At 35.2% G+C, this 26,466-nt stretch overlaps 1 protein-coding gene across 8 annotated transcripts in view; it reads right to left on the minus strand.

Annotated features, from left to right (window-relative positions):
* Positions 1–1,839: 1,839 nt before the first annotated feature.
* Positions 1,840–26,466, minus strand: part of LUC7L2 (LUC7 like 2, pre-mRNA splicing factor) — a 52,238-nt gene continuing 27,611 nt past the window's right edge. For 7 of the 8 annotated variants that reach the window (XM_064487321.1, XM_064487320.1, XM_031455461.2 and 4 more), the window contains 8 exons: positions 24,351–24,449; positions 21,492–21,602; positions 17,772–17,915; positions 13,753–13,929; positions 12,178–12,269; positions 9,972–10,001; positions 6,599–6,790; positions 1,840–3,125 (listed from right to left, as the gene is read on the minus strand). In XM_064487321.1, coding sequence (XP_064343391.1) covers positions 2,948–3,125; positions 6,599–6,790; positions 9,972–10,001; positions 12,178–12,269; positions 13,753–13,929; positions 17,772–17,915; positions 21,492–21,602; positions 24,351–24,449 — 1,023 coding nt within the window. In that variant the 3' untranslated portion in view covers positions 1,840–2,947. The remainder of the gene's footprint in view (positions 3,126–6,598; positions 6,791–9,971; positions 10,002–12,177; positions 12,270–13,752; positions 13,930–17,771; positions 17,916–21,491; positions 21,603–24,350; positions 24,450–26,466) is intronic. The other variant, XM_031455463.2, reaches the window with a different exon arrangement.

Here is a 26,466-nt window from a genome sequence, read left to right on the forward strand (position 1 = left end):
GAGTTGGAGCTTCTGTTACAGGCAGCCAACATTATCTAGCTACTGGCGTGCATTGCATTTGGGACCCTAGGAGCCTCTCCAAAAGCAGTATTAGAACAGGTTCTGGTGCTGGCTTTTCCCCCTTGCTGGATCCTTGACTGAGAGCCCAGTTCTGAGTCAGAATGCCTTGCTTTCAGCCTAAATGTTACTCTGGAGCCATGAGTTTGGTCTGACCCTAGGTGTGCTTGTAGACCCAGAACCTCAGACATCCTAGTTTCTGCTGGTACTTGGAGAACATGCAGGCATATGTCACAGTTCAGAAATACCTGCTGGCCCCAGTACCCCACAAAGCCCTGCTCACCTGGGGCCCCAGCCCCACTCTTCTGGTAGTCCCATGCTTGGTCCCCCCGGTCAGCTTTGTGCCATCAAGAGCCTATTCTCAGCCATCTCCTGTGCTTCTTAACTCTGATGAAGCTGAGACTCCCCCTCACCCCAAATGCAACAGGTAATGGAAAGAGAGAACTTTGTATTGCCTTATTTATACCCTGGGAAAATCTAAATACCAGTAGTCAGGGTATAACAAAATCATGGATATAAACAGCTTTTTTCCAGGTAGGAAAAATAGACAAGGATTTTTTTCAAAATACTTATCAGTATAGCATGTTTATGGTGGATCAAGGTTCTGAAGATTCTCAGCTGTGCCAGACCTCAATGTTGAGAGATGAGAGGTTGGTTTTGAGTGGGGGGAAGGCACTTAAGGCAGCAGCTAGTTACTGACTGATGGAGATGTTTCAATGGTTTAACAATCTGTAAGCAATACCAGTACTTAGCAGCTGAATATCCACCTTAAATGTGTATACTGTGTATACTTTTTTAAGCTATGTGATACTTACTTGGATATTTTTTGTTAAATCCTGTATTTGATTTTTAAACTGTCATCAACATTTATCTATAAAAACTTACATAATGAAGATGGGCCATTACCTAAAACAATACTCTTTTGAAAGGTACCACATAGAAGGACAAATTAACACGTTTACCACAATGAGTGACAAATTCCTACACTGAATGACAACTCGAATGCATGCTGGGCTCTGGCTCAAAGGGCTGCTGTAGAAAGCAGACTCAAATGCACCGGAGGCAAGGCGATCCACCATGGTGCCCAGCCCTGGACGATGGCGACATCCTTCACTGGCTGTTGCTGACCGGTTTGTTAGTGGCCAGGCAGCCTGTACTGCCAACATATCACAGCTGTAGTAACACCTAGTGATACTTGTTCTCTCCCTAACCGTATGAATGTTAAGTTCCAATTATACAAACGTAATCCTATAACATTTTTCAATCATGTTGTGGCATCTGGTATTTAACTCCACATTTATCACTGTAACAGGTCAGGTTCCAGACAGTCTGCCTTCCTTTTTGATCTCACTCTACACCTTAAGGTACAAAGTCTAAAGTAAGGATTTAAGAGAACAGTGCAGACCACCAGAAACAAAGTAGGTACAAAACAATTTCTGAGAAGGGAATGGGCCAGTGATGCAGATGGGTCTCAGATAAAACTCTGTATGAACTGAAGGTGCAGAACCAAACATGGCAGAAAAGCTTCATTTAATGAGTCACAACTTGGTAAGCTGGGAACTTGAGGAGTGTCCCTTTTAGCCATAAATCTCATGTCACTTAGCTTAAGTTTCCCTTTCTGAGGCCCACATTCCTGTTACATCAAATTTTTTATACTTAGGGCACCAAAGACAGAAATAGTTCTTGAAAGGATCTTGGTTAACTATACTCACATTTGTTGCTTTTCTAGAATCACAAGTAACTACTGTTTAAATTTTTTCAATGCAGAAATTGTTAGTCTCATTACATTGGTTACACCATGTTTTTATTTGTTTGCTGAATGAGAAGAAAAACAAAACAAATGAATACCCAGTTTCTTCTGCAGGTCTGGTCCTCTACGGCAGGTGTTACAGACAGCCCTGGAGAAGCTGGAATATAGTTCAGCAAGAGCCCAGGTGGCGTGACAGTTCATCTTGAATCTTTGCAAGTGTATGTTTCTTTCCTTTGGTGCCTTGCACAGTAAGGCACTATTAATGATACAACAGAATAGAAATGGCCACAGCAAATAGTTCTAGAGACAACTTACTAGACAAGTTACAGTCTAATGGTGGTGGTGATTCTTTCATTTTATTACTTTTTACAATAAGGGTGTAGTCTTTATATTCCACACACACAAAATAAAACAAGAAGTGCTTATGAAAGTCCCTGCCCCCACCCCCTTCTCAAAACCTGAACATAGCAATTCAATGGAACAGAAAAATCAAGACGTTTGATTTCAAAATTTCAATAAAAAAGCAAATATGTAATGCAACAGCTGTTCAACTCCCCACTCTAAAATAGGCACCATTAGACAAACAAACAAAACTCCTAGTATTTTAAATTTCTCCAGCATACATTCCAGTATAAATGTTCTGAACTGTAATCAGCAAGTAATAATGGGAACAGAACCTTAGGACAGAAGTTATATTGCTTCCCTGCACCCCTTTCTCTTACAATTAATTAGAGGGTAGAGGCATCAGGAGGATACAGAGTCAGAGAAAGGATTAAAAAGAAATTCCCAATGTTGCTGTTGTTTGGACTAGAAAGGAAGCATTTTACAAATATTCAAAAAAATCCCAAGGCAAGTAACACAATTCATTTCACTATCAACTCCTACTAGAAAGAATAAAGACATCGGTGTCTTATTGTATAAAACTGTACTTTTTAGAATTGCAGGTTCACCAGAAACTATGGATGTAGCTTTAGGCTTCACCAAAGAAAACAAGCTCAGATCAAGTTAGATACTGTACACCTAGCCTAGCTGGATCGGTGTCTGGAACTGCTCACTGTGTCAACCCCGAACAGCTGTAAACTAAACAATAGTATGTAACGCCAGAGGAAGCTTAAGGACTGAGGATATGTACACAGCTAATTATATCTCCCCTGCTTCGCGCTCTTCAGAGCTCCTCCTGTCTTCTGATCTGCCATTAGCGCTCTCATAGGACCGCTTCTTATCTTTTCGATCTCTGTCACGAGGTGATCTGTCTCTTGAATTCCTGTCTCTGTCACGTGATGCTAAGTCTTGGTCTCTGAATCTTTCTTTTGAGGATCTGAAAAATATTAATTTGAGGAGCAAAATGTGTTGGGAAACCCAAAATCCAAATGAATCGGATAAATATTAAGGTACTGATTAGCTGAAGATATACAGAATACATCCAAGAAAGACCGAGGAGTCAGTTTTCTGACAGAAAAAGAGGACTACTGCATTTGCTAAGGGTACTGATTTATAGGTCATTCTCATTATCTCAGAGGCAATCCTAAAGCTTCTCTATTTCACAGCAAATATATTTAATGTAAAAATAATACCTTTAAGATGTTATCTGGTTTTTAAAAAATATGTAATAGAATGGATGGCAATCAATGGCCTAGGATGCTACAGGAACCATTTTTTCTTTGCTGTCTGGCCAGAGACCTAAATGTTGTAGGTGTTGCAAAGTATGGTATATTCTTCTTTTTCATCAACCCCTTAGTAATGTAAAAACCATCATCCATAGCTCACTGGCTATATAAAAAAAAAGACTATGGGGCCAGATCTGGCTTGCAGGCAACAGTTTGCCAACACTTAGGTAAGAGAACTAGTCAATGATATGGCTTTAAGTAACCATTTATTATTATAAAACATTACTTTACGCCTCCTGAGTTAGCTCATTCAACCAAGAGAAAAAAACCAGAATAGAAGACAGAATGATGATCACACTATAATAAATCTTGACTAACCACAACTTGATTCTTAATACGGCCTCTCCATTCTCATACCCAACTCAACAAGAAAGGTAAATAATAACAAGCTTATACCAGAGATTCAATCAGAAGGAACATCAAAGGACACTGGGGGATCAGAATTAATATGGAATCTTCTATACCTTCAACATCTAGAATGAATCAGTAACATATTACATTTATTTGGTTCTTTACACGTGACATGATACTTGTACAAAATTATCTCACTTAACCCATGTTCAGAATTAGGATCTGAGGCCTGATTAAATAATACTTTCAACTTCTAAGTTAGGAAAAAATTACTACTATACTACCCAGTTTTAGAAATATAGTTAAGGAAGATTAAACCGAAAAGACTGAGCATTCTACTTAAGGTTTTAAATAAGCTTAACTTAAAACTGTGCTGAATCACACAGTGCACATCCTGCTCCACAGTCTTTGCAGGAATGGAATAGGAAGAGAGATGATTGAGACGATGCCTAAGATTAAGGACACACGTTGGTGGTAAGTCCCAGGATTAGTAATAACAAAAATCATGAGATGAATATCAACTGTTTTGCCAGAGTATAATGTCCCAGACAGAAGCTGTTTTCACTCAATATTTCACTCAAACTACCAATAATCCTGATAAAGCAGGCACTCTTCTACTAACTAGGTAAGGAAAGACAAGAGGGGTAATTAGATCATTTGGCCAAGGCCACTTTAATCCAAGCAGTCTGACTCTAGTCTGCATTGTATGTATCTGAACAGAGCAGGCCAGCAAAAAATGCAAACAGTCCTTATTTACCAAGGGTAACTGTTGTCAGGAAAGGGCACAGACTATTGTATCAGAGACCAGCTGGAGCAGGAGAAGAGCAAATTTATAAAAGCCCTTTAACTGGAACTTTTACCTTGAAATTTAAACTCAAATACTATGTAGCAGTAACTTGATGTCCTCTTTTATGTAGTAACATGGTAGATTTTAATAGCAACTGTCTGCTAATTTTTGGCAAAAAAAAAGTTGCTTTGAAAGAATAATTTGAGTATCAAGATTAGAAGTGCTCTTGAGAAAAGCAAAACTTTAAGTTTTGCAAAAATAATCTTTATGAACATGCTGAAAATATTAGATTAGGGGTGTCAGGTAGTATGATGGAAATTTTCCTGTACAACTTCATAAATGGAGGAAGCACCAGGGACTAGGCTAACACAGTCCCAGATGAGACTCCATTCTCACCACCAGAAACAACTGACAGGTGGGCAAGTAGACAAGAGAAACTGTCTTCTATCAACCAGCAAGCTGATTCTCAAAATTTACAGTACAGGTAAGATTCATGGAGAACTTTTAAAAATGTGTATTTCTGGGCACTGGACTGTGTGCCTGCAGTTTTAAGAATGTGAGATAACTGGCCTAAAATCACACTACAAGGAACCCTGTCCCTTATAAATTCCCTGCTCATTCTCTGCATTTGCCTAGAATATTTTTCCTATCTGACTTTACCTACTCAGATTATACCCACTTTATTTAGGTTTTATCTACTCCCCTGAAGCCATTTTTATAAATTACTCTACTTCCCTCATCTAAGTTCCTATATTATTTAGTCTGTGCCATATATACAGGTTAGCTCTTTGTTCGGTCAGTCTGATTACTGTCAAAGATGTTAGTCCTGTGTCTTAACTCACTTGAATAAAGTTGCTCAACTACATTATATTTATTTTTTTTTAACTAAGCCTAGTACAGCAGAAAATATATAATTATTACTGACTTAAAGTCACCTTAAGAACTACTTGGTTTGCTAAGAGAGCAGAACTTAAATGTTCTCACCAAAAAATACATGTGAGGTAATGGATATGTTAACTAACTAGATGTGTGGAATCCTTTCACAATGTATATGTGTATCAAATCATGATGAACACTTGAAATGTCTTACAGTTTTATCAGTTATACCTCACTAAGCTACTTGGATCAAGGCAAGAATACAACAAAGAGCCTATTACATCCAACTCAGTTTTTGAGTGGTTTCAGGGAATGGCTAGTTGAGGGTCAAAAAAAAAAAAAAAATCTGCAGAAAGCTGTTAAAAATCTATCATGGGCTTCATGTGGAATATACCCATAGAAAATTTAAGATTAGTAGGTACTAGGGACTCAAAAAATGTTTTATGTTCCATAGAAATGACCTGGCTCCTAAGGGCCATTGTGTGACCTGAGAAGTTTGGGAGCTTGGTCTATACAGACTGAGAGTGCCAAGGCTCCGTGCCACATTCTAGTCCTCTGCCCTTAATTCAAGTCCTTAAACATGCTTCACCCTGGGTCTGCCCTCCTTGCACCTTTTCCATGCTAATGAAGTCTAACTTCCTTATAATTCTGAATCTGCACTGCCAAGCTAACTGTATATACAACATGCACACCTATAGTGCAGATTAAGCAAGAATATACTAGAATGTGTCTGCTCTGAAAAATTAAGTTTGGAAAACAAAAAGTTAAACAAAGGTAAACCAGTTTTACTGAAGGGACTTCTCAGAGCCCTTAATTTGCCAATACATACTGAAAAAGCTCTAACAATTACTGGTAACTAAAATTATTTGCCCATAAAGTACTTTTTTCCCAAGACACACTAAGTGTAGAAAAGCAATAACCTCTGAACATACTGGTTCCAATTTCTTACTCTGGCTCATAAGCATATTCTTTCTGAACTACCCATATAATCAGGGGAAAAAAGTTATACACACACAAATGTGTCCAAGTTACCAGATGCAAGTTCACACCACTAGTATTCCAAGTCTAAACCACAAAGGTAGTTCCACATCCTCCTATGGACCTCAGTACCTCCTCCTGGATCGCTCTCTGCTCCTGTCTCTAGAACTGTGCCCACTTCTCTGGTGGCTGCGGCTGCGACTACGGCTGCTGGAGCGGGATCTGTGGCGATGGCGTTTCTCCCGAGATTTGGATCGAGTTCTCCTTTTCCGTTCCCGTGACATGGAGCGAGACCGATGTCTGCGATGCTCTCTGGACCGAGATCTACAAAAAATATTTCATTTAGTTTTTAGCTTTGTTGGCACTACATTTCTCATTGACTAAAGCCCCTTCTTTAAGAGAAACTATCCCTCAGGAGCTTTACTTAAAATGCTGATTCTATTTCAAATCAGCTAAATCTATATTAAAATAAATTGCTAGTATATTAAATAAATACTAGAAATTCAAAACAAAAATAAAATACTAGTTCTCAGAGGTCAATCAGTATTGTATAAATTTACATCAGGAATATTTTTAGACATGAAAGACACAATCTATACCACTACTACATGCCAGGGATAGGATTATCTAGTTGCTTCATGAACTTAATTTCATTTAAATTTCTAAGATTCTTAGTACACTTTAGAAACAAAGTGTTGTACCTGATGAACATGGACAGGAGGGAGGAGACGCATGAGAAGAATATTATTTAGCGTAAGTTACTCTCTGAATTAGAAAGCTTATATGACCACCAAAATAAGTTTAAACACCCACAATATGCCTAGTCACAGTGTAATCAAAACACAGTTAAGACAGTTCCCTATTTTTTTACAAAAAGTATTTACAAGTACATAGGAGTACAGAGAAGGAAAAACACTTCTGTAGCCTTCACTGTGTCACAAAATTAACTAGTGTGTGTGGCGAGGGTGGGGGTGGCATGTGCGGAGGAGAGAAACAATGGGGAAGAAAGCTATGAACTTTGTTAAGGGCCTCTTTAAGAGTGATGAGAACATTCTAAACTGGATTTTGTCAATTGTGCAACTTTAAACTTACTGAAAAGCATTGACTTACACAGTTAAAATAGGTGAACTTAGGGTATATAAATCTCAGTAAGGCTCTTAAAAATTTTTAATTCTCTTTGTCAAATTATGAGAAAACATCTCATTTTTTAAAGTTTAAAAGCACATTAATTCAGGTGATATAATTTATAAATTGAGTTTATTTTCAAAAGATTATTTTGTTAAATGAAGTTTAAGAACAGTCAGCTTATATCAACAATGCTTCAAAGAAAAGCATATTGTGGACCTAGGATCAACCACAGTTAAATAGAGTATTTCCACAATTTAAAATATTTCTGAAAAGAAATAGGAAAAAGACAGTATCAATTCATTCAAGATTTATCAAATGGTAACTTATCACTCATTTTGACCTATTATAATCAATCTATTTCTTCCAATGCATAATTTCATCCCTAGACTATTCATTAATTCAAAAACATTTACTGGGTACCTACTGTACTGTTCTAGGTACTAGGGAGACTGAGCAGCAAATAAAGCAAAGTCCTTAACTTCATGGAGCTTATACTCCAGAAAGAGGTCTATATAGATATGTAGGCAAAAAATACAGGTCAGGCAGTAAAGAAATGATGTATTAGGAAAGGTAAAAATGGAAAGAGAAATGAGGCGGTCATTTTTTATACAGAATAGGCAGGAAAGGCTTTTCTTTTCTTTTCCTTTTTTTTGGCTTTTCTTTAAAAATAGCATTTAAGCAAAGACAAAATGAAGTAAGGAAATGAGCTAATCAGCCAACTGAGAAGACTGCTTCAGGTAAAGGAAATACAGACGCAAAGGCCCTGAGGTGGGAAAAAGTTCAGCCTGTCAAAGGAATAGAAGAGACATGTCTGGCTGTAATGAAACAAGGACGACGGGTAACATCAGGAGTCTATCAAGCAGGATGACCAAGTACTTTGTCATTCAAACCAAGATGTTCTTAACACTGAAATATTCAGAGGGAAAGGGGGAGCTATTAATAAATATGCTGAGACAAAAAATAAACTGTAACTAACTGTCTGAGGGCAGACGGATCACTCTACTTAAAAGCCATGGGGAGGATTTCAACTCCTGTGAGTGAACAGAGTACGTTTGGAGGGTTTGAGGAGAGGACAGATACAACTTATTTCACTTTTTAAAGAAATCATTCTGGCTGATGTGTACAAAACAGACTGAGGTGAAGAAGGGAAGTAGGCAAAAACAATCAAGAGACTGGTTAAGAGGCTACTGTAATAGTGAGGTGATAAGTGGCTTGGCCCAGAGTAGCAGAAATGAAATCTCTGGCATGAGTATCTAAAGATGTTCTACGTACAAATGGGTTAAATATGTCTTCAACAAAGGGACCAGCTTGCATGAATCAACCAGTAAAAAAGAATAGTATCATCATGTAATGTTTCCACTTCTCATCCTGGATTGAGAAACAACAATATAAATTAGTTTACACAATTGATCCTGTTTATTAATGTCTTAGTCTTTGGTGTTTTAAGCAGAAATACCACTGAAAGACTCTAAAAAGTACTAAGGGACATGTAACAGAACATAAAGTTTTTCCTTCATAACAATAAATGCTCTAGTTTACAGGGAAAAAGTTCTTGGGAAATAGTTACTTTTTAGAGTCAAGGGTACTCAGAAGGTTTCAAAAAGATGATGTGATCTGAAAAACAGGAATGGCAGGATCTGAAAACAGTGAGAAAGGGCATTCTGGGGAGGAATGGATCCATGAGAAAGGCTCAAGGACAGAAATGAGAATGGCACACGAAGAATTAAGAATGATAAAGAATACCATGTCTTATCACCTCAGGAAAAATTACTAAAAACTAGTAAAAACTGTATTAAAAAAAAAAAAAAGGCTTCTAAAAGCTCACAAACATTAGTGCCAAAAGTCAAAAGTTATCTTCCTCCTCCTCTTTTACACTGTACTCCTCCTCACTGTACAAAGGGAGAAGCAGTAAAGTCAAAGTCAGTATCAGGTGCAAACTAAACATTTTAGTTTCCCTCAATAACTCATCATGAATCCCTCACTCAGAATGTATCCAACTATTTAAACTAGTTATATTTTCAGCCTCTTAGAATGTGTTTCTTACGAATCATCCAAATTGATTTAAAAAAATAAATCCTGTCACATATTTACTCTTAGCTTCTAAGGAAGATTTTAATGAAATACTCTGAAATATTTTTAGCTTTCTCTGTAACTCCAGGGCACTGCATATGATTTTACTCTGATAAAACTAAATTGTAGCCCATAAGTATCTGCAGACCAATTTCTTCTCAAATGATGTTGCACAAGTGTGAACTACAAAAGAATTTAGAGTACTAATCTGTTAATTCTCATTCACTTTTAAAAGATACTTAATCTATAAAAACTACCTTTGAAAAATACAGCTTCACCACTTAAACTTATTGTGTATAATACCTACCTTTTGGGATTCTTGCTATGTGATCGAGACCTAAAAAAAGAATATCTATTTTTAGAAAAGTAACTATAAATAAGGAAGAAGTACAATGTGCTAATTACATTCTTCCTCATTTCTAATTTTGTATTAATTTTATAAATATAAGGCGTGTATGTACACACACGAATTTTTCCAAAAGGTACCACAAACTCTGCAGACTTCCCGACCTGGGCGTACCTGTTTAGGATACCCGGCTCTTAAAAAAGAATATGCTCCTAGGAGACTAACACTCCTATACAGCACAACTCCCTAGTTCTCCAAAAACCACTTCCCAATCTGGAAAAAAATCTGTTATTTGTATCTTTGTCATTTCTTCTTTTTCTCCGGGAACAGAGTAAAATTTCTAAGCTGACACGCTTATACTTTGGAATTACCACTTCGTACTATAATCCCTAGAACACGACTCAATTGTACAATGTTTCTTATTATGACACGTGATACTCTTATATAAAAAGCAATCTTTACACTTACTAGCACACAATTAAAGCTCAATAAATAGTGACATCTAATATTATGGTTACTAGGAAGTCACAGGATTGGTTTTGTATGTGTGTGTGGAGAATATGTAGCATGGTTGAAGCACGGCTTTGGATTCAGCCTGATGCAAGCTGTAACCATTTCCACCACTATCTGTGTGGCCTGGACAGATTATGTATCTTCCTTCAGTTTGTCATTTGCAAAAGAGGGACAGTAACAGAAATTTCACAGGAGGGTTCTAAGTATTAGATGAATTAATATAGGTAAATTCTTAGCACAATGGGCACATAAGCAGCATCCAGTAAGTGACAGTAATTTGTATCATTATTCTTTTCATTACCATAGTTGTAATCCCATTTGTGTGTAATTCTGTACTCACTTGTAATTTCCTCATCTTCCATACTTAGGCACAGTATCTCCTCAAGTTCAAAGACTAAAAAAATGTTTTAAATGTTTCTGAAGCAGTGTTAACATTTTATAATAATCAATGTTAAAAGAAATTTGCCACTTGGCATTAAAGAGTAAGATAAGATGTACTTTCTCATCATCTACAGATGTGAAAATGTAGTCCTGCAAAGAATGTTTTCTCTCATTTGACTATTACCTCAGTTGAATCATTTATATTAGTGGCACTATATTCTGAATTTTAACTTAAACTGAGATTTCTAATGCCATTCATACTGTCTAAAACATTACAATATTGGGCAATATTCTCACAGAAACTTAGTATACACAAAAGAGATAAAGCTCTGAAGTTACTAAAATACAGCACTTCCTCTAAACAGGAACATGTCCAATATGTAACTTTGTTTTGTTTTTGTCATTACAGTGCAAAATCATTACAAGCCATGTAACAAATGAAGTCAGTTTAAACATCTTCAAATAGACTGAGTATATGTAACATGCTCAAAGCTTAGAGGAAGTCGACATGACCTAGTCACATTATTATCCAGGGTTTTAATTAACTGAAGCACAACACTGGCCGAAGAGAAGGTATTTAAATTTCAGAGATGTGTAATACAATTAAGGGAACACTAAGTTAGAACTGCAGGTAAATCTTTTATGGCAAACTCATCCATCTGAAAATTGTTGAAGTTATAAATATGATGCTTTATGTAATATTTTGCTGCAAATGGGTAAAAGTGACTCAACACGTAGACATTCTAAATAAGAATCGTATGATTTTATCAACTAATCAGTATAAAAAGAATTGTTCACATTTAGCTATTAACTTAATAAAATTTTATAGTTTATAGCTCCTAAACTGAAGAAATATAGAATCAAAGTACAATGTAAAATAATCAATGAAACAAACAAATAACCACCCAAACCTTTTATCAACAAGTACACAATATATCAATAAAACAGTTCTACACCAGCCTGGTACAAAACTAGCCCATTGTGAAAATCAGAGGGCCAGACAGGGGCTTTATTATAAATCTTACTAAACAGATAGATACGACACACTCTTTACTCCCTCTTCCACACATTCTGAAGGAAATCTTCTTGACTTGACTTAAATGGCCATAAGTTAACATAGTTGAATAAACATTATTTCATATGTCAGTATTTTAAAGAAATTTCCCATGTCCAGATTTATTAACATCTAAAATCTTGTATCAATCACATCTCTTTTCAGAACTGGGGATATTCAACCTCAGATACTTGGACTACTCAGTTAATTACTCCATACCTCCTCAGCTTCTCCCTTTCTTCTCTCTCCCTTTCTTCTCTTCTTTTCAGGCGTTCCTGGTTTCTTTTCTCCTGCTTCTCAGCTACAACTCTCTTAAAAAACAATGACAGTTCAAATAATAATAAATGAGGAGAAGTATGGGCCCATTCTTAATGAGCACTATCCTAAACTTCACCATATCTAACATCAAAAGCTTTTTAATAACAATTAAATTTGAAGTTTTGCCAAGTATAATCATTAAGCTTACAAGACTGGTTTCCAAAATCTCCCCTTCTTTTTATGTACAATTTCATATTTCTCTATGACTTCTTAGTATTTCAGAATCACTTTTATAAGACTTTTCTCCTCTTAAGGTCTTCTAAATTCTATAAAAATGAATTTTTTAAAAAAACCATCAATCATTATAAACTCCTACAAGTTTCCAAGCTCTCCGATTTCCAATATGGAAATGTCTTCTGTCAATTTCTACTTACAATCCTGATGCTGCTGCTTTTAAAGATACCGGTGAAATGCTAAACAGTTCTGTTGCTAGGTCTGTATTTGCGAAGGTTTCCAATTACCATTTTTTTTGAGTTTTAAATTAGAGCTCAATAACCATTCACTATAGTGAAACTCAACTTGTCATTTCAAAAAACTTACCCAGGATCATCCTAGGTACTCAGAATACTGAGAAGAGCTCACGGTTAACTACAAACACGGAGATGTCCCTAAGTGATTTTGATTCCACATTATTTTAAGTATCAAACTATGGTCTTGGGTTAATTTCAGTGGTAACTACACAAAAAGTCACTACCCAATGTTTGCCATCTTTGAGCAAGTCCTCAATTCATGACAAAATACTACAGTCCCACAATTTTTTAAAAAACTAGCCACATCAGACTGTTGAAAAGTAAACTGGTCATATCCACTGACTTCTGCTTATGTTTACCTCCTTAGAAATATCCTCCCTCTTTTTTTGTTTGCTCATCTTCTCAAAAGAAATCAGCAGACGAGTAAGAGTTGTGTTGCCTTTTTCACAACAGCCTACATACTTAAGTGACAGTGACTGTCCTTTTTAAAAAAATAAATCCTTTCTGAAATGGGGGCAGAAGAAAAAATTAGAGGTACCACAAGTATGCTATTTAGTGAACTGCAAAATACTCCAAATAAATGCTGGAGCTTTTAAAAAATCTTCCTTAAAAGTAAATATTATTACATTAATGTTACTGATTTTATTAAAAAGAAAACATCATCGGAAATTTTAGGGGACTTGTATGAATTATTTTAGAACCCAGTTAGCAAGACTCCTAATTCAACATCGTATCTAACACAAAATTACTACCTTCCAGAATAAGAGAAATAGTACTTTAAAGTCTGTTTCCCAGATATCATCCATTAAACAAGATGGTATTTCTAGTTACAATCCTACACTATTCAATATTAACTATTAACAGAATCACAGTTAAGAACAGTCTTAATCACAATTAAGAATACTATACAAAAAACCCCCCAACTATACAAAAAGACAACTTACACATATCAAAAGAATGAGTGGCTAAACTGGACAAAGGGGGAGGCCTTAATTTACCAATGTACCTTTAATTCTTCAAGCTTCTCTCTTATTTCAATAAATCCCAGGTGCAGTTTACCCCCAAAATGATCAGCCAGCCGCCTGTCATTATCATGAAGCCCTAAATAGGCAGAGCAGACTTCACAGACTCGAAGTTTCTGCTGCTGGAAACTGGAAGCTGGCATAGAATTCCGATAAACTTCCTAAACGAAAGTGAGAAAAATAATGTTCACATAAACCACATTAAAATCATACAATTAAACAAAATACACTATGTTTATACCAAAAATGTTTCTAATCAACACACAAAAAGCATGGTGATTTTGTCATGAAAATTACAGACTCCTCATTCCCCCTATTCTCTGTCCTCAGGACCTCTCTACTAGAAATGAATGATCAGAGCCTTAAATACCTTTTGCCAGGAACCACCATAACAATTCTAACATGATATGGAACACGACTTTCTGAAAAAGTTTTCTCAGTGTTCTACAACGTTTTCTATAATTCTTGTTAAAAATGCAGCAACCCCAAAACTATACATCAGTGAAAGGTCAAGGAAGCAGAATCGCCCATGATTGCAGAAAAGGAATGTATGTCTTCCATACTATTACAGCTTCCTTTCGCTGCCTTCTTCCCCACAGATCATTCCCCACCCTCTGGAACTGTGGACAGGGCATACAAAGACTTCCTATTAAAAGGAGTAGCTCTGTAAGACAAAAGATGAAAGGTGCCTTACTGAGATTAAGATGCCTCATACTCATTTTATTTATATTAAGTTCATTAATGAAATAATAAATATTAGTGGCTTTGTGTATCCACCGCACCCTGTCTTTTGTATGAAGCAGCAGCATGCCCAATCAAAAACATGACATTTCCAAGCTTCCAGGCAGCTTTCGTTAAGGAGACACATGCAGACATTACTGGATAGAATCTATAAAAAAGTTCTATAAAAGGGAGTCAGTAGATTCAGATGAAGATCATCAGTGGCTGCTATAACATGTGGATCAAAAAGCAATGGGAAATAGACACTTACAGTGTCAATACCAAGATATTAATTATAAAGGGAAACACAGTAACTTCACAGTAGGAAAACAGGCAACATTACCAGAAGTGGACAAGCTACTAACAGCCTTCTGACAGGATTTAACATCACTTCAGTGGTATTCCTCTCAAATATCTAACCAGGAAGAAGTATTAGACAAACCCAAAGTGAAGGACATTTTACAGGATAACTGATCTATACTTTTCAAAACTGTCAAGATCACGTCAGACAAAGACTGAGGTACCAGATTAAAGGGGACTAGAGAGACATACAACTAAATGCAACACGTGATCCTGGACTGGATGTTAAACAAAAAAAATTTCCTTTCTTTTTTGAAAAAGAACATTATTAGGACAAATGGCAAAATTTGAACAGTCTTCAGATTAACTATTAGTATTGTATCAGTGTTACTTCTTGATTCAGGTAATTCTACTGTGGTTATATAATAAAATATTGTTTTTAAAAAATACACATTGAAGTATTCAGGGATAAAAAGGCATCATATCTATAGCTGATTGTTAAACAGTTCAAATACACACATACAGGAGGAGAATGATATAGCAAATGTGGTAAAATGTTAACATTTGAGGAATCTGGGTGGAGGATATAGGGAAATTTTTCATATAATGTTTTAACTTTTCTTGAAATATTTCAAAATTAAAAATTTTTAAAAAGGGAACCCCAAAGCATGACACACAAAGCAAGTCAACTCAATTTTTATGCCTTGTTATTCCTCCTCTTTCTACTTGTGCACAAAGGAAAGGCTTTAGGCTTAGCAGACACATGACTAACACAAAGAGATAAGCATAAAGACAAAGTCACATAGTAAGGATGGCTTTTTTTTTTTTTTTTTAATATGCCACAATTTTTATTGCAATGTCGCCATTTTTGTGAGGTTGGGGAGTTTGATCTCAAAAACAAAGCTAGAAGCAGGCTGTGTGCTAGATGGCATCATGAAGCTGCTGGGCCAGCCCCAGACTTTCTAAACTCAAGTTATTTATTAAATGAGATAAATAAAACCTTTCTTTGGTTAAGTCATTAATAAGTTAAATTTTCTATTATGTACAATTGAACACAATCTAGAATAGGCAAGTACATTTTGTAATGCACTGTCCCAAGTAGAAGTCAATGGATGATAAAACATAACAGGCTAATGATGTCAAGCTACAGGGTAATACCAGTAAAACTCCAAGTATATATATACATGAAGTTTTATGAAAACTGCAATATATGGAAGGAAAATAATGCTCGCTGGATTCATTACCCAAGAGTTTTCTGGGGAAATAAACTAGCTATAAAATATTTTGCATTTTAAAATTCATAGTATTCATTTTCTGGATTGGTATTAACTACATTTAAAGAATCATAATATTAAGACATTAAAACGATCAAGAATAGCTTCTTGATAATATCTTTCCCCAGCCCAGAACCTGTAATCTTGTGTCTTCATACTTCCAGAGTGGGTTTCTTGTAGCTAGCATATAGCTAAGTCTTGTTTAAAAAAAAAAAAAAATCCAGTCTCACAATCTCTGCTTTTTAATTGGATTGCTGAGACTATTTACATTTAATATAATTATTGGTACACTGGGTTTAGATCTACCATCCTATTTATTTTCTGTTTGTTCCCTTTCTTCTGCCTTTCTTTTGGATTAAGTATTCTTTTTAGGATTCCATTTTGTTTCTACTATTAGTTACACCTCTTTCCCCCTCCAGTGGTTTCGCTTATGAAAAAAGCTAGAGAAGCTTTTATTACTAGCAGACGAAGGAGATTTCAAAACAAGGGACATCACTAGGGACAAAGAAGGACACTTCAAAGTAATAAAGAGTTAAATTAATCGAAAGATAATAACAATCCTAAATATATACTAACCTAATAACAGAGCTTCAAAATATATGATCAAAAACTGACAAGATGGAAAGCATAAACAAACAAATCCACAATTCTAGTTAGACACTTCAACACTCCTCTCAGTGAGTAGTAGAACAAGGAGGCAGAAAATCATTAGGATATAGAAGACTCGAACAAATCTATCAACTATCTTGACTCAATTGACATTTTATTTATAGAACACTCCATTTAACAAGGCAGAGTATCATTGTTTTTAAATGTAGATGGAACATTCACCAAGGCAGACCTTATGCACGGACACAAAACAAGTACTGATATACTTAAGAGAACTGAAATCACACACACGTTCTCTGACCACAACAGAAATAAATTAGTATCAGTAACAGAAAAATATCTGGAAAACCTCCAAATATAGAAAAACTAAACACATGCCTAAATAACCCACAGGTCAAAAAAAAAAAAAAAAAAACCACAAGCAATATTAGTAAATATTTAGAAATGAATGAAAATAAAAACACATATGAAAATCTGTGAGAAGCAGCTACAGTCATGCTTAGAAGAAAACTTACAGCATTTAATGGTCTAAAATCAATGATCTAAGCTTCTGCCTTAAGAGGCTAGAGAATAACAAATCAAACCCAAGTGTGATACAGTTAGGCTCAATGGAGATTATGGCAAAAGGGGAGAGTACAATCTCATCTGAAGGCATTCAATTTTCTAATAAACACTGGCGGAGGGGGACAAAAGGTAACTTTGTCTGCAGGTACCAGATTTTGACCTGTACGTGGAGAAAGAACGAGAGGGAGTTCCCAGGGTGTTAGCAGACTATGCTAAGGTGGGAAGACAAGGGAGAACACTGCAGCTGCGTGGGGATGGAGTAGGGATGGCATCGCAGTGACCACGTGTATGAAGACTGCACTGGGTCTACTTACATGTGTGACTGCTGTGTATGACTTGCTTAGTTTACTTCATTTACCGTTATAAATTTCAACAGATCAATGACTCTAAATTCCAAAAAATCCCACTAATTTTGATATACAACCCATCAGTATGACACAGACTAATATTTTAAATTGGTTTAAATAGTAATAACTTTTCAATAATTTCCAGTCAAATATGCATTCTTTAGGAATATAGCTGCTAAAGTAAGTTACCTCTGCTTCTCTTTTTTTTGCCCGTGCCTTCTCTACTTCATCCATTACTTTCTGGGATTCCTCCACATTCCCTTCAGCTCCTAGCTGTTCTACCTTAGCCAACAATTTACCAATTTCTTCATTTAACTCATGAACACGTTCTGCCTAGAAAGAAACAGAAAAGATCATGAATAAAAAGCAGAATGTACCAAAGTTTAAAAAATTTCATAAATGCTAGAAAAGACAGTTATCTAAGGCAATATGAGTGTAAATAATGCTTTCTGAGCACATCGTAAGTGAACCAGTGGGACATAAGGATGCTGAGTCTGCCTGCCTTTACTTCAGTAAGGTCAAGGATATAACTGATCTCAATATAACTATTACTCTTCAACCTCTGCTTTGACAGTGTATTCCAAGTATAAAATACATTTTCTTCCACAATCTGGCACTCTGTACCTTTCCAAACCATCTCTTTCTGTTCTCCGACTCTGCAACAAATCTACAGTTATAGTTTCCCAAACTTACCCTGTTTTCTGCCTCTGTGACTTTGCACACACTGCTCCCTCTTCCTGGGATGTCATCCGTTACCTCCCTTACCTGCCTCATGTATGTCTATCCATTCAGTAAGATCCAACTGAAGAGTCTATTCTGTGAAGCATTCTTGAACAATCACCACATCTGACCCTCACTTAAGACACTTAAGCAGAGAGAGCCACCCCTCCTTTGTGCCACCTTTGTATTTTTATGACAGTTATTTTATATGTATCACACCACTTTAAAGACTTCCCATTCTTGTATTTCCAATGTCCAAGAAATAGCATAGGCTCAAATATGAGTAAAAGGAATGAACTGGTGGATACCCTTCAAAGCAAATAGATAGCTTTAGAGTCCCTCTAGCTTACTGTCAATTACTAGCTGTGGAACTGTAACCAGATTACATGACCTGAATCTACTTCCTCATCTGAGAAGTAGGGGTAATACCTATCTCACGAAGTTGTGAGAGTGAGAAAATACACCTTGTACATGCACTGTGCAGCACACGACTGATTTTCAGTAGTCTAACATGGCACCCCTTCTCCCTCAGTCCATGTCTTTCCATTGGGACTAATTCTTGCCTTAGGATTTGATGTCTCCTCACCACCATCACCCTGGGAATCTAGTTCATTCCTATTGTTTTAATGGCACATTAACATATACTGTCTTTTTTTTTTTTTTTGGTATTTATATTATATTTTTATTGATGTATAGTCAGTTTACAATGTTGTATCCATTTCTGGTGTACTACACAGTCTTTATTTTGGCTACAAAATAAGTATTCAGCCTGTGTAGCCAATTATATTAGCAAAGAAGGTTTTAATTTGATCTGGACATCCAGTCCCGACAAAGTAGTGTGCCAATAATCTTTACTTCTTAAATTGTCTTCAATCTGAGGTAAATTTGTCCCTCAAATAAATTCCCAACTCTATTATCATTATCCTAACTCTTTAATAAAATTCTTCTACTACTACCACAGACTGATTGCATTAATGCTCAAAGCTCTTCACCCTTTCTATATCCATGCCCTTTGCTACGTAACTGAGAACCATATGCACTGACTGAACTTGGCCATGTAATTGGCTTGGCTTTGGTTAATAGGACGGTAGCAAGTATGACATATGGAAAGGCTTAAAAAGTGCTTGCATGGCTGGGCTTGATGCTTCAGCACCTCTGATACCACCATGAGAACCTGGCCAGGCTAGCCTTCTGGGCACAGTTCAGCAGCCTCCAGCTGACTGGAAGATATGTACATGAGTCCAGCTGAAACAGGAATAACTACCTAGTCAAGCTTAGCCTAAATCACTGACTACAGACTCATGGGCTAAATAAATAATATTTTAAATTTGAGGAAGCCTATTAAACAGCACTCTTGTAGTTATGGATAACCAATACAATGCTGTGTAAACCACGACAGCTGGGGTCTAGCCAGCACCTGTGGATCTCTTTCAACCATGAGATATGAGATCCCTTGTATGTTAGGATGCTCATCTTTATAGTCTTAGAACTTTCCAAAAAAAGTTGGTTAAAAGTAACCCTCTCCTCAAACAAGGGAATTCACTTCCCTTTGTACACACATATCTGAGCACTATATTTAATGCTGTCACCTAAACTCTATTGGGTTAACTCTTCATCTCCATTCTGCATTTTCATAAAATGTGCTAGACTATATTGAATGGTATGAAATATTATGAAGTAGTAAGTTATCAAATCAATAAGTCAATGTATGGACTTTTGAATTCTGATTAGAGCAAACCAACTCTACATAGGAAAAAGAAACACATTCTGGATATTACATAATTATTGTTACTTTTAGGAATATGATTTTGTGGTTATGTTTTAAAGATGAAATGATTATGACATCTAAAATCTGCTTTTAAAATAATGAAACAGGAGGAAACTGATGGCTTTGAATCCACTGGGGTTCACTGTACTTTTTGCATTTAAATTCACAATAAAACATTTTAAAATAGTAATGAGTAAGCGGGGAGGGTATAGCTTAGTGGTAGAGTGCCTACCCAGCATGCACAAGGTCCTGGGTTCAATCCCCAGCACCTCCACTAAAAAAATAAATAACTTAATAATCACCCCCCCCCACCAAAGAAGTGAGTAAAGCAGAACACTTAAAACACAACATTAAAAAAAATGAGTAATCTACTTGGAAAATGGGCATAAGACATACACAGACATTTCACTGAAGAGGTTATACAGATGGCAAATAAGTATGTGAAAAAAATGTTCAGCATCATTAGTCATTAGAGAAATGCAAATTGAAACTGCAATGAGATATCACCATGCACCTTGCAGAATGATTAAAATGAAACATAGTGACACCATCAAATGTTGGCATGGATGTGAAACTGGATCACTGACTGACCACTGCTGGCAGGAATATAAAAGTGGTATAGCCACTCTCTGGAAAAAAGTTTGGCACTTGCTTTCAAAACTAAAAATAGACTTTCTAAGTGACCCAGCAACTGCATTCTTGGGCATTTACCCCAGAGAAATAAAAATTTATGTCCATACAAAAATCAGTACACAAATGTTTATTGCAGCTTTACTGGTATTAGCTAATAACAGAAATGTTCTTCAATGTGTAGATGGTTTAACTGTGGTATATCCATACAATGAAATACTACTTAGAAATAAAAAGGAATGAATTATTGATACAATTTGTACAATCTCAAGAAAGTTGTGCTGAGTGAAAAAAGCCAATCTCAAAAAGGATACATACTGCATGATTCCATTTATATAATATTCAATGAAATAACATGATTATAGAGATGAAAAACAGATTAGTGGCAGCCAGGGGCTTGGAAAAAGAGGGAACTGGTGTGGCTATAAAGGCGTAACATGAAGGAGTACTGTGGTGATGCTACACAGTTAGGTAACTAAATTACAGTAGTAGTTACCCAAGTTACACGTGTGATAAAACTGCATAGAGCCACACACACACACACACACGCATAACTGGTGAAATCTGAATGAAATGTAAGGATTAGTCCAATATCAATTTCTTGGCTTTAATACTGTACTAAGGTTGTCTAAGAAGTTAACATAAGGGAGGCTAGAGTTAAAGTACATAAAATTTCCCTATATATGTCTTTGCAACCTCCTATGAATGTAATTATTTCAAAATAAAAAGTTAAAATAGAAGTAGTGAAGTAAAACTATTCTTTGTACTAATGAAATGATTAAAAATCTTACCTTTGCTGCCACTTCAGCACTAATCTCTTCTTGAGTTTCTGCTAACCTTTTCTTAGCCACTTCTGTTCTTCGATCACAGTCTGCAATGAATGACTGCAGATGATCCATAGCCTACAAAGTTTGATTAAATGACAATTACTGCAGGAAAAATCAACTTTATTAAAAAAAATCTTTACTCAAAAATTATGCTTATGAGTAAAAAAGATAACAAAAGTAGGTTCAATGATAAATTGACTCATTATTCATAATCTATCAAACTGACAATAAACAAATAATAAACACAAACATATATATAATTCCCAGGAATGGTAAGGAAACTGCCACTCTCATACTCTGCTGAAGGAAGCACAAACCAGCATAACCTTAATAAAAAGACAACATGGTAACTGTTATTGAAAGCCTTAAAACTGTCCCCAAACTTAGTAACTTTACTCCTAGAAATCTATTAGGAAAGTAATCATAGGTGTATGAAAGAATATTCAAAGCTATCCTTCACATTGTTATCTTTAATGGTGAAAAGTTGTAAATAGCCTAAATATCCAAGTAACACATAGAAAATTTGATCTGCAGCTATTTTAAAGAAGGTGTTAGTACAACACTTAAGGACATGATTCATTTGTACATAAAAAGTTAGACTGTTATATGTAATAAAACCCCAATTTATAAAATAAAGCATAGAAAAAAATGGAAGAGCATACGTAAAATGTTAATTATTGCTAAATATACAGATAACTTTTGTTTTACTGTTTTTCAAATTTTTTAAAGAAAATGTCATAATCAGGGAAACTTGCCCTTTTCTCAAAACAACGAGAATTTCAGTAGTATCTACATTGCAAAAATCCAGTTCAATATTTATATAAATGATATTTATCAGGCATATATTAATACATCTGTAATAATAGTTCATTTAAAAGTAAACTTCTACGTTTTATTCCCAAACTAAGCAACTTAGACTTTTATATTTTAATTAAAGCTAATTTAAAACACAAATGTTTAATGGTAGAGTGCCTGCCGAGCATACTTGAGGTCCTGGGTTCAATCCTCAGTACCTCCATTAAAAAGATAAACTTTAAAAACCTAATTACCTCCCCCACAAAATAAAACAAACAAAAAAATTATTAAAAAATTATTTTAAAAAATCACAAATGTTTTAAAATGTAACTTTATTCAACATGTATCAAATTCTAAAAATGGTTGGTTAACCCGTGAGTTTCATGAAAGTGCAAAGTAAAAGCTTTTATCTGTAATGGCAAAGAAATAGCTATTTAACTCTTTTATAATTTAAATTTTATCTTTAAACATCACAACAGAAATCTATTGAAATTTCCTTTTGGGAAAAGATGAACTAATTCAATAAATAGTATTGGGTCAACTAAGTAGTCATCTGGAAAAAGAAAGAGAGATCCTTAGACCAGAATAAATTTAAGTTGAATCACATATTTAAATGTGTAAAACGAAGCCACAGAAATACCAGAAGAAACCATGGGAGAGAACTTTGATCACATCAGAAAAGGGAAAGCCTTTTGAATTAATCCAACAGATTTTTAAAAGATTAATACACAAGACAACTATAAAAATATTTTGCAAGGCTCACAACTACCAAAAGAGAAACAGAAAAAAAATTGCAACGTATTAGCTGAGAAAGGGGACTAATTTTCATAATATGTAGAGTCAGTACAAATCAATTAGAAAAATACTGACATCCAAGATTGGCAAATAGCAAATGTACACTGACACTTATATTCCACATTTCATCTATCAAAGCTGCAAAGAAATCTTGACAACAAACTATGTGGCATATGGGAAACAGATCATTTCATACATACTAGTGGGAATATAAATTCATAATTCTCATTGGAAGCAACCTGGCAAAATTGCTCTTTGACTGAGTTATTCTATTTGTAGAAACTTACTTCGTCGACACTCAATATATAAAAACAAAGCATTATTATACCATGACAGAAAAAGACTGAAAACAACATGAAGACCCATATGCCTACATCTAGGTGGTGATGAATTTCTACTGTATTTTATGCTCAGTATATATTAAATCACAACCCAATTACTTCAGGGTCTTTCCCCAAATGCTCCAGTGCCATGTTAAACTCTGTTTACATGGATAACTGCATTTGCATTAGCAGAAATTCTTGGAAGTTCAGGGAAGTAGGTGGGGGGAGGGGTCTATTTACCACTTTACCTCCCAAACCAAATAAAGTGTCTATTATCTTACTGAAAAAAACTCATCATAAGATTTGTGCTCATTAGTATGTTTTATCTAATGCTGACTGGTATGTCTTCTATAAATAAAGTTCCCTTATTTCCATACCAACAATTCTCATGTTTGTATAAACAATATAAAGTCAAGAGTTTGAGCCCTTTAGATACATAAGTGGTATCTTCTATTTCCTCTAATCTCTCTTCTACTAGTTTTACGTAAAAAACAACATTGCCCTTAATATTCTCCCCCTCTATATATGTATTTACAAATATAAAAATAAATATTAATGTAAAAATCCAGTAGATCATTAAAGGGCTTTATATACACTAGAAATTAGTTGTTTACATTTGCTTACATTGGTATTTCCTTAAGCACCACTAACTTATTGGGAAGAATATGCTTAATTTTCAGAAGAACACGTGAATTACATGACTCTCACACATTTTCTTAAAATATTCATTTTAAGATTTTTAAAAAAATACTGTTGGTCAAGAAAGCACATAATCTTACTTAATTTAGTATTACCCTTCATATAACCACAAAAAAGATCATCTGCTAACAGCCTTTTCTCATTATGAGACATTAATCCATATTCAAAATGTTTTACAGATAATCGAACCCATTAAAGCAAAATCACATACATCAAGTTCAAAGAAAAAATCCTGTTCTTTGGATGCAATTTCATAATCTGCTCTTAAAGCCAGGTCATGAACTTTCAGACATTCTCCAAGATCCATTCTCTGGGGGGGGAAAAAAACATATTATTAAAACAGAAAATACATTTTTCAAAAACTCATTAACAGCCATAGTTCTCTTTAAAATAAGTCATTCAGATGATTCTTTATTTCTGGACTTTCAAATTACAAAATTTTGTAGACAAGTATAAAACCTGGTGCCAGAAAAAACGCGCATGAATTCTGTCTACTAACAGATGGGAACCATGACCACCTTTGCACTAAAGAACAAATGGACAAAGAAAAAGACTGTCAGAATCTGAAAAAAGCTTCCAGCTTCTATCCCAAAACATGTTTCACTTGGCCCTTTAATACAGAAAAGATAAAGTTAACAGTTAATTTAAAATAAAACTAAGAATGTGTAAATCACACTACTGACTTATACAGTTAGTATTCTCTGAACATTCTAATTTTCAAATAAAGCTGGAGTCCTTAAACAAGACTGGTAATCCTATATGGATTCCAGACAAGACTCCAAATGAACTAGCAGAGATAATTTATTAAAACCCAATATGATGTCACAGAAATAAGTGTCTAACCCCACTTATGATAAGCATGTGTCAGGGAAATACAATAAATACATAGTAGGTATTCATTTCAATAAGGAATGTGGTAGGATCCTTCTACTTGGAATTCCAATCAGATATTATTTATCCAACTAGAGGCTTTTCTCCTGAGACAAAAATTTCTAAAACTCTGTCCATTTTTACATGTATCTGGGCAACTGATGAGATCTTTCACAAAATCCATTTGGAAGCATACTGAATACAAAAAAATGGGCTAGATGTAAAGTTAATTACAGATGTGATTAAAAGTGATCAAAGTAAAGCAGAGATTTTCCAATTGGAGGCATGCTAGCCCATCACGGGAATGTCTCAATCTCTGAAGGCTGGTGAAAGGAAGTACAGTAATTCAAAAAAGTATCATAAACATTCCTTTTGTTTTTGTTACACAAACTATACATAAAATAAAACTACAAAACACTGCAGCAGTAAAGTCAGCTGATAACTGAGTATCTAACTTGTGCCAGGCACCATACTAGGGACATGGCACTAACTGGCAAAGAAATGGTCTCTGACCTTATGGAGCTGACACTCTAGAAGAGGGGGAACAAATAATAAAGCAAAATTGTGTCTCTGAACAAAGTGATCTAATAAAATAGTAAGGCTTCCATTACTATGGGAGGCTACTTGGGATGAAGCAGTCAGAGAAGATCGTTCTGAAGAGGGTATGTTTAAACCGAATCTAAAAAGTGAGAAGCAGCACACTAATCTTGGGAAAAGTCAAGAAAAAAGTGCTCTGGTTTTACAGAAGATTTAGAAAGCAGATCTTTAAAAAAAAAAAAAAAAAAAAGTCAGCATTACTCAATCAGAGGGAAGTTTCTAGCAGCAAGGAAGAGGACTAGCGTATCTATAGCACATAGATCTGGGCCTTAGCTTTGTATATACTATCTAGAAATGACTTTGCCTATTTAACGTCTTTGCTAACCACTTAGACATGTATAACAAAGGACATGACCATCAGTTCTATACAATATCCCAAGCTAAAAAGGATAGTGAATTCACTGGATTAAGGTTCAAAAATATTGACAGAGTAGTAAAAATTTAATGTAAAGAAATAAATGTGAAGTCCTATAATTACATTTAGAAAGTGAAATTTACAAATAACTAGGTATGAGTAAAAAATCAAACAAATTGAAAAACTAGTCAAGGGTAAGGGTTACAGTGTGGAATGACTGAGATCAATTTATGTGATGTAAAACTAACTTACAGAATACAGTATGAGCAAAATGGTAAAACTTATTGAAAGCCGGTTTCAAAAGCAAACCCCTCTCCAAACAAAAAAACCCCCACATTCTGAGTGCTAACACATTTCAAAAGGATATGAATAAATTAGACAAAATGTCTCGAAACAAAACTATACAAAAAAGCTAGAGAACAGATGTAATTAGCTGGAGAAGAATCAAGATGTGAAGTCATCAATCAACTGAAGAACTTTTTAATATGAAGCAGAAATAGATTTT

This window comes from Camelus dromedarius, chromosome 7 (assembly GCF_036321535.1).
Source record: "Camelus dromedarius isolate mCamDro1 chromosome 7, mCamDro1.pat, whole genome shotgun sequence".
NCBI classification, from domain to species: domain Eukaryota; kingdom Metazoa; phylum Chordata; class Mammalia; order Artiodactyla; family Camelidae; genus Camelus; species Camelus dromedarius.